Source organism: Trypanosoma theileri, assembly GCF_002087225.1.
Source record: "Trypanosoma theileri isolate Edinburgh chromosome Unknown TM35_Tth_7_V1, whole genome shotgun sequence".
Classification (NCBI taxonomy): Eukaryota; Euglenozoa; class Kinetoplastea; order Trypanosomatida; family Trypanosomatidae; genus Trypanosoma; species Trypanosoma theileri.
In genome coordinates, this window is record NW_021639849.1 from 486,779 (window position 1) to 499,184 (window position 12,406).

The 12,406-nt window shown below is 38.1% G+C and overlaps 5 protein-coding genes across 5 annotated transcripts; all 5 read right to left on the bottom strand.

Annotated features, from left to right (window-relative positions):
* Positions 1-103: 103 nt before the first annotated feature.
* Positions 104-1,384, bottom strand: TM35_000073230 (uncharacterized protein; the record flags this gene model as incomplete). The annotated part of the gene is made up of 1 exon (XM_029023769.1): positions 104-1,384. One exon carries the CDS (start codon positions 1,382-1,384, stop codon positions 104-106), a length of 1,281 nt encoding a protein of 426 aa, XP_028884965.1.
* A 734-nt stretch (positions 1,385-2,118) lies between these two features.
* On the bottom strand, positions 2,119-2,601 carry TM35_000073240 (uncharacterized protein; the record flags this gene model as incomplete). The annotated part of the gene is made up of 1 exon (XM_029023770.1): positions 2,119-2,601. One exon carries the CDS (start codon positions 2,599-2,601, stop codon positions 2,119-2,121), a length of 483 nt encoding a protein of 160 aa, XP_028884966.1.
* A 662-nt stretch (positions 2,602-3,263) lies between these two features.
* Positions 3,264-8,297, bottom strand: TM35_000073250 (XMAP215 family protein; the record flags this gene model as incomplete). The annotated part of the gene is made up of 1 exon (XM_029023771.1): positions 3,264-8,297. One exon carries the CDS (start codon positions 8,295-8,297, stop codon positions 3,264-3,266), a length of 5,034 nt encoding a protein of 1,677 aa, XP_028884967.1.
* A 1,042-nt stretch (positions 8,298-9,339) lies between these two features.
* On the bottom strand, positions 9,340-11,307 carry TM35_000073260 (uncharacterized protein; the record flags this gene model as incomplete). The annotated part of the gene is made up of 1 exon (XM_029023772.1): positions 9,340-11,307. The coding sequence occupies one exon, from the start codon at positions 11,305-11,307 to the stop codon at positions 9,340-9,342; it is 1,968 nt and encodes a 655-aa protein (XP_028884968.1).
* A 290-nt stretch (positions 11,308-11,597) lies between these two features.
* TM35_000073270 (uncharacterized protein) lies at positions 11,598-12,107 on the bottom strand (the record flags this gene model as incomplete). Its single annotated transcript, XM_029023773.1, has 1 exon — positions 11,598-12,107. The coding sequence occupies one exon, from the start codon at positions 12,105-12,107 to the stop codon at positions 11,598-11,600; it is 510 nt and encodes a 169-aa protein (XP_028884969.1).
* Between the last annotated feature and the right edge of the window lie 299 nt (positions 12,108-12,406).

Below are 12,406 nucleotides of genomic sequence, written 5' to 3' on the forward strand. Positions count from 1 at the left end.
AAAAAAAAAAAAAAAAAAAAAAAACAATAACCAAAGCGTACAAATAAATAAATAAATAAAAACAGAAAAAAGAAGTTTTTCTTTTTCTTTTTTCTTTTTGCTACTATTCATGCTGGAAGTGCTGGTTGGCCCTGAACTCTTGGTAAAGAGTAAACATAACGTGCAAAGAGTCAATGAGAGAATTGTACGTTGGAATGTCTAAAATACAACAGAGAGTACGTACGTATTGATCAAGATCAAGGTCAATATGCGGTGGAGGAAATTGAAGATCTGAATTAAGAACTTCTTCAAACTCCGGGGGCCAAACCTGCAGTAAAGATTCTATTTCAGGCATGGGTTTTTGATAATTTATTGCAGGTAATGGTTTCTTGTAGTGTACTTTCTTTACATCTGCAATCCATCGATCAATAACTTCCGGCCGATTAGCAGCATCTTCAAATGAATCTACCACCTCCGCCAAACCACCACTAGAGTGGATATTAGTTGCACGGAGTTCCAATAATACTACCGCTGGATTAGACTGAGATACGGAGGGTTCATCCAAAACATAAATACCCAAACCGTCTGGTTTACCATCTGGTCGAGGAATTTTACAAAAGGGATCAAGATCACCAATAGATGGAACATAATCCGGTATAAATGGACGTAACTTTGCTGGAAGTTCTGGTATAACAGGTTGATAATCCAAAATATGTTTAAAAAGTTCTTGCATCTCTCGGCTAGCACTGGCATTTATTTTAGCATAATCCTGCGGTTTGTATTCAAGGTTCGGTATTATAGTTGGTGCAGTTTCCGTCTCTGTATCTATAGCATCTGGTCTCTGATTAGCATATCCACGGAATCCCCCAGCATGTTCTTCACTTTCCTCCTCTGTGCTTTCTTCTTCTCCCTCAGGTTCCATTGGAATTTGAGTCTTTGGGGTTTCCTTCTTCGGTGTTCCTATAGAACTGGCATGTGCAGAAATAGGAATAGCCTCATCATGTGGGGCATTTCGTAAAATAAGTCCCTTTGGTGATCCACTTCTCTCCTTACTCTCTGCACGTGGTGTATTGATGTTAATTCCATCATTCACTCGCACCATCTCATCATTTGGATTGTTGTGCAGCATCTGCACGGCGTCTCCCATCTGCAGCTGCGAGGGCGGTAGAGGAGACTGCGGGCGCTGCGGTGTATCGACGCCCGTCGGTGTGCGCACAGGCCTCGCGTCCTCCACATTATGTCTCTCATCATTTGGGTTGTTTACCAACATCACATTGCCGGTTCCCTCTTCACTGCCGGAGCGTGTGTGTTCCTGCTGTTCTTCACTACTAGTCACTTCAGACTCATCTGTGGATTCAACCTCTTCGGTATCGTCTTCGCTGTCGATCTTTCGCTTTGGTGGCATTTTGAGCTTTTGCGTACTCTAATTGATCCCTTTGCTTTATCTTTTTTTGCTTTCTTTTTTTTTTTTTTTGTTTCCTTTAGGTTTATTTATCCTTAAATATCTTTTGACATCAAAACATAAAAAGAAGAAAAAAGGAAAACTGATAATACGTAGAACAGTACTTGCACAAACACACATATACATAGAGAGGAGAAGAAAAACAAGAACATCAAAATAAAAAAAAAAGATTCAAAAAAGTCTTAAACAGTGTAAAAGTTTTTATAGGGCCATTAAAGACAGATATACCCGTTCTTACTTTCATTTCAGCGGAGAAAAAGAAAGACATAATATGCCGTCAAATATCGTTATAAATACCGCGCTGTCTTACTACTGTTCCAACATACAATTTAAACAATAAGAGGAAGGAAAACAAAAAAAAAAGAGAACAAAAAAAAAAAAACAGGTATATATATATGCACAATTTCACATTTCTACTTGAACACATGGTCACATTCCCGCCAAACATACATTCTACAATGACTATTGAGGGAATAAATAAACTGTATATAAAAAGAGAAAATAAAACCACTCACCTTTTTCATGCGAAAATAATATAATACTCTCAGAACATTGACAATAAAAAAACACGAACAGAAAAAAAAAAGAACAGTAAATAAAGGGGTAAAAAAAAAACATCAAATCAAAGCACATCTTTATTACTAAGGACATCAATAATAATAAGCACGTATAGCACATCATAGATCTACAGGTGTTCCTATAGAACTAACATTCGCCGAGAGAGGAATAGCCTCATCATATGGGGCATTTCTCAGAATAAATCCTCTTGGCAACGGACTACTCTCCTTACTCTCATATCGGATTTTGCGCACAATAAATCCCTTTGGAGACTCACTTCTCTCCTTACTCTCTGCACGTGGTGTATTGATGTTAATTCCATCATTCACTGGCACCCTCTCATCATTTGGATTGTTGTGCAGCATCTGCACGGCTTCTCCCATCTGCAGCTGCGGTGTATCGACGCCCGTCGGTGTGGGCACAGGCCTCGCATCCTCCACATCATATCTTTCATCATTTGGGTTATTTACCAACATCACACTACCTCTTATCTTATTACGATCGAGTCTGGTGGGCTCCAGTTGTTGATCTCGCTTTACATTTTGTATACTGATTGTTTCCACATTATTCTTGTCACTGCCAATTGTACGCTTTGGTGGCATTTTGAGCTTTGTGTATCGTTTAACTGATCTTTTTTTTTTTTCTTCTTTTTCTTTTGTTGTTTCCTTTGGGCAAACTTACCCTCAGTTATCTGCTATAGAGTCGAATAAAAAAAATAAAAAAAAAACAGTAGAAAGCAAACAAAGAGAGAAAGAATAACAGCGAAGAACACATATGGTCACTTCCAGAGTGAACAAGACTTATAAAATATACAAAGATACACAGCCAAACACAGACGTACAAAGAAAATGGATAACAATTATGTAGAGAGAAAAAAAAAGGAAGACGGAAAAAAAAAAACAAAGATATCTACAATAAATACGCCACAAACCACCAATAAATGATTATTCACTCGGATGGAAAAAAAAGAAAGAAAAAGAAAAAAAAAAAAAAAACAAAAATGGTGAGCGAAAAATATAGAATCCCCCCATCCTTTTTTTCTTTTTCTTTTTTATTGTTAGTGTTCTTCTTCCCTTTTCATTTTCATTCACTTCAGCTCCTTCTTTTTTTGTTTTTGTTTTGTTGTGTTTTGTTTCCTCTATTTTTCCTTTTTCTTTTTCACAACCCACATGCATAAATATATATATATATATATATATATATATACGTTACGCACTTCTATTCTACCCTTCTACAATTACACTGGGGATGTGAAGGAGCAGTTTTACTGCGTTAACCGCAGAATTTCAGGAAGCACAAATCCTTCAGGTTTTGCGACATCTTCTGCCATTTGACGTTCCATCTTTCTTTTAATATACGAACGAAATGCCTCTGAGCATCGTTGAAATTGTTGATCAAATTCAGCACTTCTAGGATGTTGTTTCAGGTATGTATATAACTCCTCAATACCTTGATTAGATGTCAAATGATTACGAATACGGTTAAATATAGTTGCGACGGATTTTTCTGTTACCGCAGAAGGAATGACAACAACGTGGGAAGAAGGATAACCCGCAGATGTGGGTGGGGCATGTGGATCCACATGAACACTCTTACGACGATTAGGAGTTTGTTGTTGTGGTTGTTGTGGTTGTGGTTGTTGTCTTTGCTGTCTACTGCTATCTATTGTTGTTTCCCTATCATTCCCATTATTTGATCGTAATGCTCGTTCTCGATTTTCAAGACAAGCTCGAATAAAATGCGTAACAAGATTTTGTGTTCCCACCAGTTGTTCCGCAATACCAAGAAGTGGTTGTCCACAGCGTAGGGAAAGATCTTGTAATACTGTTTTGACTGTACGAATAGAAAGATCATCCAAATTTCGGAAAGCACTGGGAGGATGTTGAAGTAAATATTCATGACAGCATAATATCACATTATCAGGAGAGACGGTATTAAAATCCAGTCGCATCAGACATTTCACAGTTACTTGAATATATTTTAAATCGGTCTTTTTACCAGTTTCAATATACGTTGTGGAATACCTCGTCATACGAGACATTAAAGCGCTAAACACATCATTACCAGGACAACCTTCAAGTAGTTTTAGCGTCATATTATTAAGAGCCTTAATAACTTTTTCCTGTAATGAAAAAGGCTCTGAAAGGAGACAATCAAATATCATACCTAACATCCTAAATAGAAGACTACTATGACATCGTTGGGCACAACGAGGGGTTTCAAATATAGTCTTAAGACATTCAATTAATTTAAGAGCAAGTTCAACATCAAGTTTTTTGGTATTTTCATAAAGACGTTCTACCATAACTTGAATCATTTCAGGGGTTCCACAATCTTCTCCACTTTGAAGTCGCTCCATAAATTCTTTACATGCATTAGATGCCGTTGTAGAAGAAGCAGAACGAAGTCCTACCATAATTTCTTGTATAGATAACAATTCTTCACTGTGTATATGAGGTCTTGATGAACGAACAGCTTGTACTGCAGGAACTATAGTAGTTCCAGTAGGTCCAGATCCATGAGTCATTGCAGATAATGCTCCTGATCCTGATATCGACATTGATGTCGATGATGTTTGTGATTCTTTTACCAATGATGTTCTTACCATTCCTGAATATGGTTGTTGTGATTGTTGTTGTGATTGTTGAATATTATTAGACTGCACAAGTGGGAGTTCCATATTTTTCTGACTTATACTCATATCTTTACTTCCAGTTCGTGAAGATCGTGGGGAATGTGGAGAACGTGGTGTAGGGAGTAACGGTGGATGAGAGGATGAACTTATCGTAAGTAGTGTAGAGACATGCCGAACATCCTCCTCATTACCATTACGAAGATATAATTGTAATTGACGTTCAATAGGCGCCATTACACTTTGCTGCTCCGCCGGCCGAAGTGTATGCACCGCACGTAATAAAGCCTCATCTCCAACAATAGGAAGGAAATAACCAATAACACGTTCTGCCGCAGATCGAACTTCAAGAATACGACTCAGACAAAGTTTTACAACAGCAGGTACAAGAGAATTAATAACTGGACGTGGTAAATTGGCATCTGGTTCTAATTGAAATCCACGTTCAATTAATTCCAATGCTATTTGATTACAAGTATGAGATTCTGCTGTAAGGGGTTTTAACATACATTGAAGTGTAGTTTCCAAACCAAGACAATCTAATGCACGATATGCTACATTAGCTGCTTCTTCACGTAAGTTTACTTTTTGATCACCTAACATTCCCAAAACACCTTGTAAAATACTTTTGAGAGCTGGACGACATGCAGCAAGACCAGCAGATTCTACTACTAAAGCAACAGTTCGTAATACATCTATTACAAAATTTTTGTTAACTTCATCAAAACGAGTACGAAGGGCTCGTAGTATCTCTACTGTTCCATTTGCTGCAATCCTTTTGTTACTTGCATACATAATTTCTTCAACTTTTTTTACCGCATCTAATCGCATACGCCAATCTACTGAATTTGTTATTTGTTTCGCTAAAGGTAATAATTGAGAAGAAACATCCACTCTACCTAAATTATCCTCATTTTCTCCAAGAGATTGTGATAAATGACGATTTCGAGATAAACCATCTCCTCCTACTACTACTCCATCTGTATTAGGATTTAAAGAAGCAGAAAATCCAACAGCTCTACTTTGATTAAATGCTTTTGAAGGAGATTTACCTTGTACTTTATGTACACGTGAAGGAGAAACTGGTGAGGGAGCTCTTTGTATTTCTGAACCAATAGAACGACGAGGTTCTTCTTCTACCATAGAACTATGATGTGCAATAGCTTCTTCATATGCACTACGTATAGCTGGACTAATATTTCCAAGATAACTATCTACAACAGGACCTGTACGAAGTCTGAGAACTGCTAATAAAGTTATAGCAGATGTTCGTAAAGGAGGAGAATGTTGATCCAAACAATGGGATTTTAAATACTCTACTATACTTCTAGCATCTACAGGAGATGTTGGAAATAATTGAAGTATTTGAGTTATATACTCATTACATTCTTGCATAAGTTTTGCAGATTTAAGAGTGGCTAATACCCCAATCATATGTCGTACTACAAAAGAAACTCCTTGACTTTTTACAAGGAAAGTTAATAAATCACGAATAGCTACTTTATTTTTTGGTTCGTTAAATCTAGATGTACAACCTGCTATTATCGCATAGCTGGCTCCAGGACTTACAGATGTTGCCCGAGTTACAAGTTCTTGAAATATTCCAATCATAGCTTGTAAAACTTGAAATATAGATTCTCTCCATCCTGGATCTACTCGAAGGTAAACAACCACATAATCTAAATTTTTTGTACACTCTTCATTAGACCATTCATCTATCATTGCTCGTAGTTTCATTACACCATTATATCGATTAGACCACTCCTTTGAACGAAGTAAAGGAATGACGTTTACATCACCATTCATTAATCCTAATATACGTCGAAATGCTTCATCCTTAGATGGTAAAGAAGATTCAAGTGTTACTGAATCATCTGAAGTTACATTATGATGATGATGATGATGAGATAATGGAGTATGTCTTCGACTTTCAGGAGAAGAACGACGTGGCATAGCAGAAGCCGGACGTCTTCCTCTACCTGTATTAAGTGATGAATTACTACAACTAGGAGCTCCAATAGATAGACTTCTCGTATTTGTAGAAATTGATCCTTCTCGTCTTTCTGTACGAAGAGTTTTCTTTGCTGGAGAGCCTGTAGGAGTACAAAGAACATTTGCTGTAGTATTAATAGCTGCAGCAAGTTTAGCACGTTGTTTTTCATCAAGAGAGGAAAGAAGATTCTGAAAATTTGCTTCTCCAAAACTAGCCATTAATTTAGCTACAAGTGTAAAACTAGCTTCACGAATTTCAACTTTTTCATCATTCATAAGACGACATAACATATTTTGAGCACGAAAAAGACGATTAAATTGATTTCGATCCAATTTATCTATAAGTCGTGTAAGCCAAAGAACTAACGCTAAACGTTGATTAGGAACACGACTTTGAGTAGTAAGTTCAATTTCATCTTGACATTGATCCAATGTAATACATTTATAACGTATAAGAGTTTCAAGAGTTGTTGTAATATGTTCTACTACACTTGTTTTTTTATCTTTCATTTTATCAAATAAAGGACTTAATAAAGAACGTGCATGTGGAGCAAATGAACCTCGTAATGCTCTCGCTAATTCTTGAATACACTTAAATCCCATTAACATAAGAGGAGCTTGAGGGTCCAAAAGTAATTCTCGAACTAAACTTACAAGTTCATGATAATCATCTTTTACTCGAATTTTTGGAGCGCTAATAAGTGGAAGGAGATGATCTTGCACCATAGCAACACGATCCTGCCATTTGGCACTTTTATCTAATGTAACTCTGTAAAAATCACGTGGAAGTTTCGTTAACACAGGTGTTTCATCATATATTTCATAAGTTTCATCATCTATATCATTTGAAGGTCCACCATGACCAGATAAGGATACCAAAGGAGCTGCTGGTTTTAATGGTGTAGAAGGTGTTTGACCTCGAATACTTTTTGGTGGTTTTTCTCCCAACTTCACATCATCAAAAAGTTTTTCCAGTTCCTGCAGTTGTACATCACGAAGATCTGTGAGAAAACTCTTAATACCTGCTCCAATAAACCTATAGCATTGACAACACAACGAGAGTGCCTCCTTTCGCACTTGTGCGTTCGCATCATTAAAGAGTGGTTGCATTGCCTTAAGAATAGCCTTTGTGGGAATTCCCTGAACACCGAACTCCCCTACAATATGACTGCATAGCTGCACGGCGGCCATACGATTCTTCGGTGTTTTGTGTGCGAAGACCGGGAGGAGGGCGTCGAAGACGGCGTTCTGCTGCCCGGCCTCGACGAGCTCAGAGACGAAGGCGGCACTCGCCTGCGCGGCGCGGGGGCGACCGGTGATGCCGCGCTCGAGAACGGCCCGCAGCGGGGCGGCGGCGAGAAGTTCGAGTTCGCTGCCGTCGCAGACCGGCACCAAAGCGGCGAGCGCCTCGAAGAGGGCCTCCTGCGCGGCGGCGTTGTTTTCGCCGGCGAGTCGCTTCGCCTCGTCGAGGAAGAGCGCCTTGTGCGGCGCCGGGGCATCCCGCACCCGCTCGAAGCCCGCCCGCCGCGCCCGCCAACTCGCGTGGGTGAGCAGCGACTCGATGGGGAGGCCCGAGAAGTCCTCCGACGGGGTGACGGCGGCGATGTCTACACCACTGGTGCTGCCGCGAGGGGCAGCCAAAGTGGAAGCGACAGCAGTGTCGTCGTGTAGCATGTCAGGATGCGTTTATATATTATATAGATATATATATACGTATATGTATAAATATATATATACAAATATTTATACAATCTCTCTCTCTTTTTTTTTGTTCTATTTCTTTTTCTATTTATCGTTCTTTCTCTCTCTTTCTCTTTCTAACTCTGTCTCTCGGTCTGTATGTGTGTGTGTGTGTGTGTATAGTTCTTTTTTTTTTTCTACGGTTCTCGATTTTCCGTTTTTCCTTTATTATTTTCTTTCTTCTTCTTCTCTTATTACTTCGTCTTCGCTTTTTTGTGTCTGTTTGTTTGTTTTTTTTAAAAATATATATATACACCTCTGTGCCGTTTATTACTTTGTTTCTTCTTTTTTGTTTTGTTTTTCTTTTTTGCGTTGAGGAGCGCTCGCACCTTTTTTCCCAACCCTACCGAGAACGAACAAGTGGTTCTACAGGTACTTTTGTTTTGTGTCAGCCACCTTTTTTGGTGTTACACCTTCTCTACCCTTTTAACGACTATCTCTCCTTTACCTATTGCTGTTCAAGAGGAAGTGCAAATCAAATTTTTAGTGAGGAAAAGGAAAAGGAAAAGGAAAAGCAAAAAAAAAAGAAACGAGAAAAAAAAAACAGATACATTTATTTGATTAACGAAAAAAAATCACAAGCACTCTTTTTATAGCTCTTCCGGTAGTGAGGATCCACACTCTTCCCAAATTCTTCTCTTAATAATGAGATTTCTTACCTTCATTACAGACACTCGCTATCTCATGTTCTTTTTTTTTTTTTTTCTTCACACACGAAAGAAAAGAAAAGAAAAAAAAGAAAAAAAAAACAGGATCTTCCTGTAATGAGATTGATAGACATAAAAACCGACGAATACAGACTCACACGGATGGGGAGCCAAAAAAAAATGTGACTCCATTTTATCCGGTAAATCGAAAAAAAAAATAGTAGAGAGGTAATATAATGATAATGAAACATAAAAGAATGAAAAAAAAAAACGATAATAACATTATGTCCTACAAAGGTACAAAAACTAAAAATAAATAAAAAAAACTTCTACAGACTAATAACACTTGCACGAAACGCTCTTTCAGAGGGTCGTGATGGGGATTGATTCATAATTTCGATAAGTTTTGACCATCGATCAGAGTCTTCGGGTTGACTGGAACAAGATCTATTAACATCTTTCTGCTGATCTTTTTGGTTTTCTTCTCGTTCTTGTTCTTGTTGTTCGGATGAGATCATATCATTCAAGGGTAATAAGAGCTCTGAGGATTTCTCTAGTTGCCCATTATTTTTTAATTCATACTCAAAAGGATCCTTTACCTCTTCAAATGGCCTCATTTCTTGAAACGTCTTTTCATCACTTTGTTGATGTTTAAGATCAGTAGAAACAGTAGATTCTTTGATTTCATTCAATCTTTTATGTTCTATTAACTGTGAGAGGCGTTCAGTTAATCGATCTATACGTTCCTTTTGCTTTTTTAATTGTTTCGCCTTTTCTCGAAGTCTTTTCTTTTCTTCATCCTTCAAAAACTGCTCTGATGATGATTTTACTACTTCTAATTCTTCTGTTACTTTTCCTGCTTCTGCTGGAGTTGTCGTTACCATTGACTTTTCTGTTTCGTTTGAAACTGTAGTCTCTGTATTCTTTTGTGAAACTACAATTTCCTGAAGTTTATGAATTTCATCTATTATCAAGTTTAATTTTTTTATAGGGAGAAATTGTACAGCCCTTGATGGTTTGGGTGATGATAAGTCTTCATATTCTTCACGAGAAGTGGGAATCTCATACCCATTGTTAGAGTGTCGTGGGTTAAGTATCTCACTATACTCTTCAGCTCTACCAATCTCTGTTGCGGTTGCTGTTGCTGGTTGTACAGAAATGGTAACGCATGTTGTGGGGATTTCACGCCATACATGTTCTCTTGCTTGTTTGTGTACATCAAGATACCAGAAGGAATTCATATTTGGTAAAATTAGTATTTGGGATTCGTACATACTCGAAGGTCGTCTTAACGCTGGAGGTAAGGGAAGTTGGAATTCCATTTCATTCCATGTCCCTTCAAGGATGTTATATATCCACATATCATTTAAGAGAACTATTTTCCCATGTGTGTCAACGCGAAATCCACCAATAACGAACATATTATCACCATCAACAAGAGCCGTATGCATAGCACGTGGAAGCTGCATCCATAATGGTATTAAATCTTCTTTCTTTTCTTCTTCCCCCTTTTCAGTTTCTGGTAAAACAACTCGCCATGACATTTCATGCACATCCAATACATAAAGAGCACCTGAGACCTTCGCAATAGGAGGATCATGCGGGTGGTGTTGACTTTTATATTTACTGATGGCTGCCGTCTTCCTTTGAGAGACGTCAAGACCTCCAAAGACCAGCAAATGCGTATCGCCGTAGACTACAGATGAGTGACCCCACAATTGCGGTAATGGTCCAAACGGCTGAACGGCTCGCCAAACACGTGAGACAATATCGAGCACAAAGACATCATAGAAACCGGCACGATCACACGCATCCATGCGTTCATTTGTTAAAGCATCATTATGATTGCGAGCATCACATACGATGGGTTTACCACCAAATATAATCATACTCTCACCCACAACACTACAACTATGATGAGAACGGTTCAGTGGGATAGCTCCGAATGTATCTACACGCATCCACGTTAACGTATCCAGTACGAGTTCATAGTATGGCATTAGGGTTGATTGTGTGTGTGCGTGTGGAGTGAGTGGCTCCCCGCCGCAGACGAGAAGATGTTGGGCAAAGAAAACAGCGGTGTGATAGCGGTGTGCGGGCGGAACAGCACCCGTGCAGGGAGTTATGGTCCACACACGCGTCTCGGGATGTAAACGGGCAACTCTCATAGTGAATAACACTTCGGGATGACTGACGGCAGTGTTGATGGCAATTTCAGAGGGACCAACAGCGTAGAGATCGTTTTCGCAGAGCGTGAGAGTCATGCCTTCGCCATGGGGCGGGGCTGTGCAGTCCATTAATGTCAACACTACAACAACAGTCTATGTCTGTGTAAATGTGTGAGTGTCTATGGGATTGAGAAAGAAGGAAAGAAAGAGGAAAAAAAAATAAAGAAGAAGAACGAAAAAGAGAATGTTTGTGTATATATATGTATGTATATATGATGAAGAAGAAAAAGAAAAAAAAGCAAAAGGAGGATGATAGAAAAAAAAAATAAAATAAAGGAAGAGTTAGCTATGGAACAACGCCGGTCTTTTTTTTTTTTTCTTCTTTTTTTCATGAATACACCATGAATCTCTAATCAGTACTAAACGGCGGTTGCAGAAGATCGAAAGTGTTTTAATAGCATCTGAACATGACCATCTGCATCAAAGTCTTCCTGTTTCGAGTCTCTCAACGAGCTAAAAAACTCATCCCTTCTCTCAGAGGAATACTTGTCAGTTACTCTGGCATTATTACTATTGCTATTATTACCGTTGTTCTTGTTCTTGTTCTCGTTCTTGTTATTGTTGTTACCATTATAATTATTAATACCCCGTTGAAGAGGATTTTTCATACGAGAAGAATGCTGAATTTCTTCTTCTGCTTGTTGATGTTGTTGTTGATGTTGGAGTCTTTTTCTAAAAGCCCCTCGTAGTCTTAGTGTTACAAAGAGACTACTGACAATGGCAGCAAGAATAGACAAAACAAATGAGAGAGAGAGACTACTAGAGATTGTCGTTCGTCCTCGGAATAATAAGGCTTTAAGGTAATCTAATGCCAAAAGCACTGCCGCAATAACTTCGCCACGAACAGAGTTTGTAATGGAGTAATTCATAATGGCATAACACCGTCAAGAATTATATATATTTCTATTTCTATTTATATGATTGTATGTACGTTCTTTTTTTTTTTTTTTTATTTCTTTGTTATACTACCAAAAACACTCAGCAATAAAAAAGAAAAAAAAAGAGAATTATAATCCAAGTAGATACTCTCTGTATCCATAGACCTTTTCTTATCAGAGGCTTCACAAGTATTACTCTTTGATCATTTCATTATTCCCAAGATACATGTATAAACACACACAAAGGTATATATATATATATATATATATATATATATATATATATATAT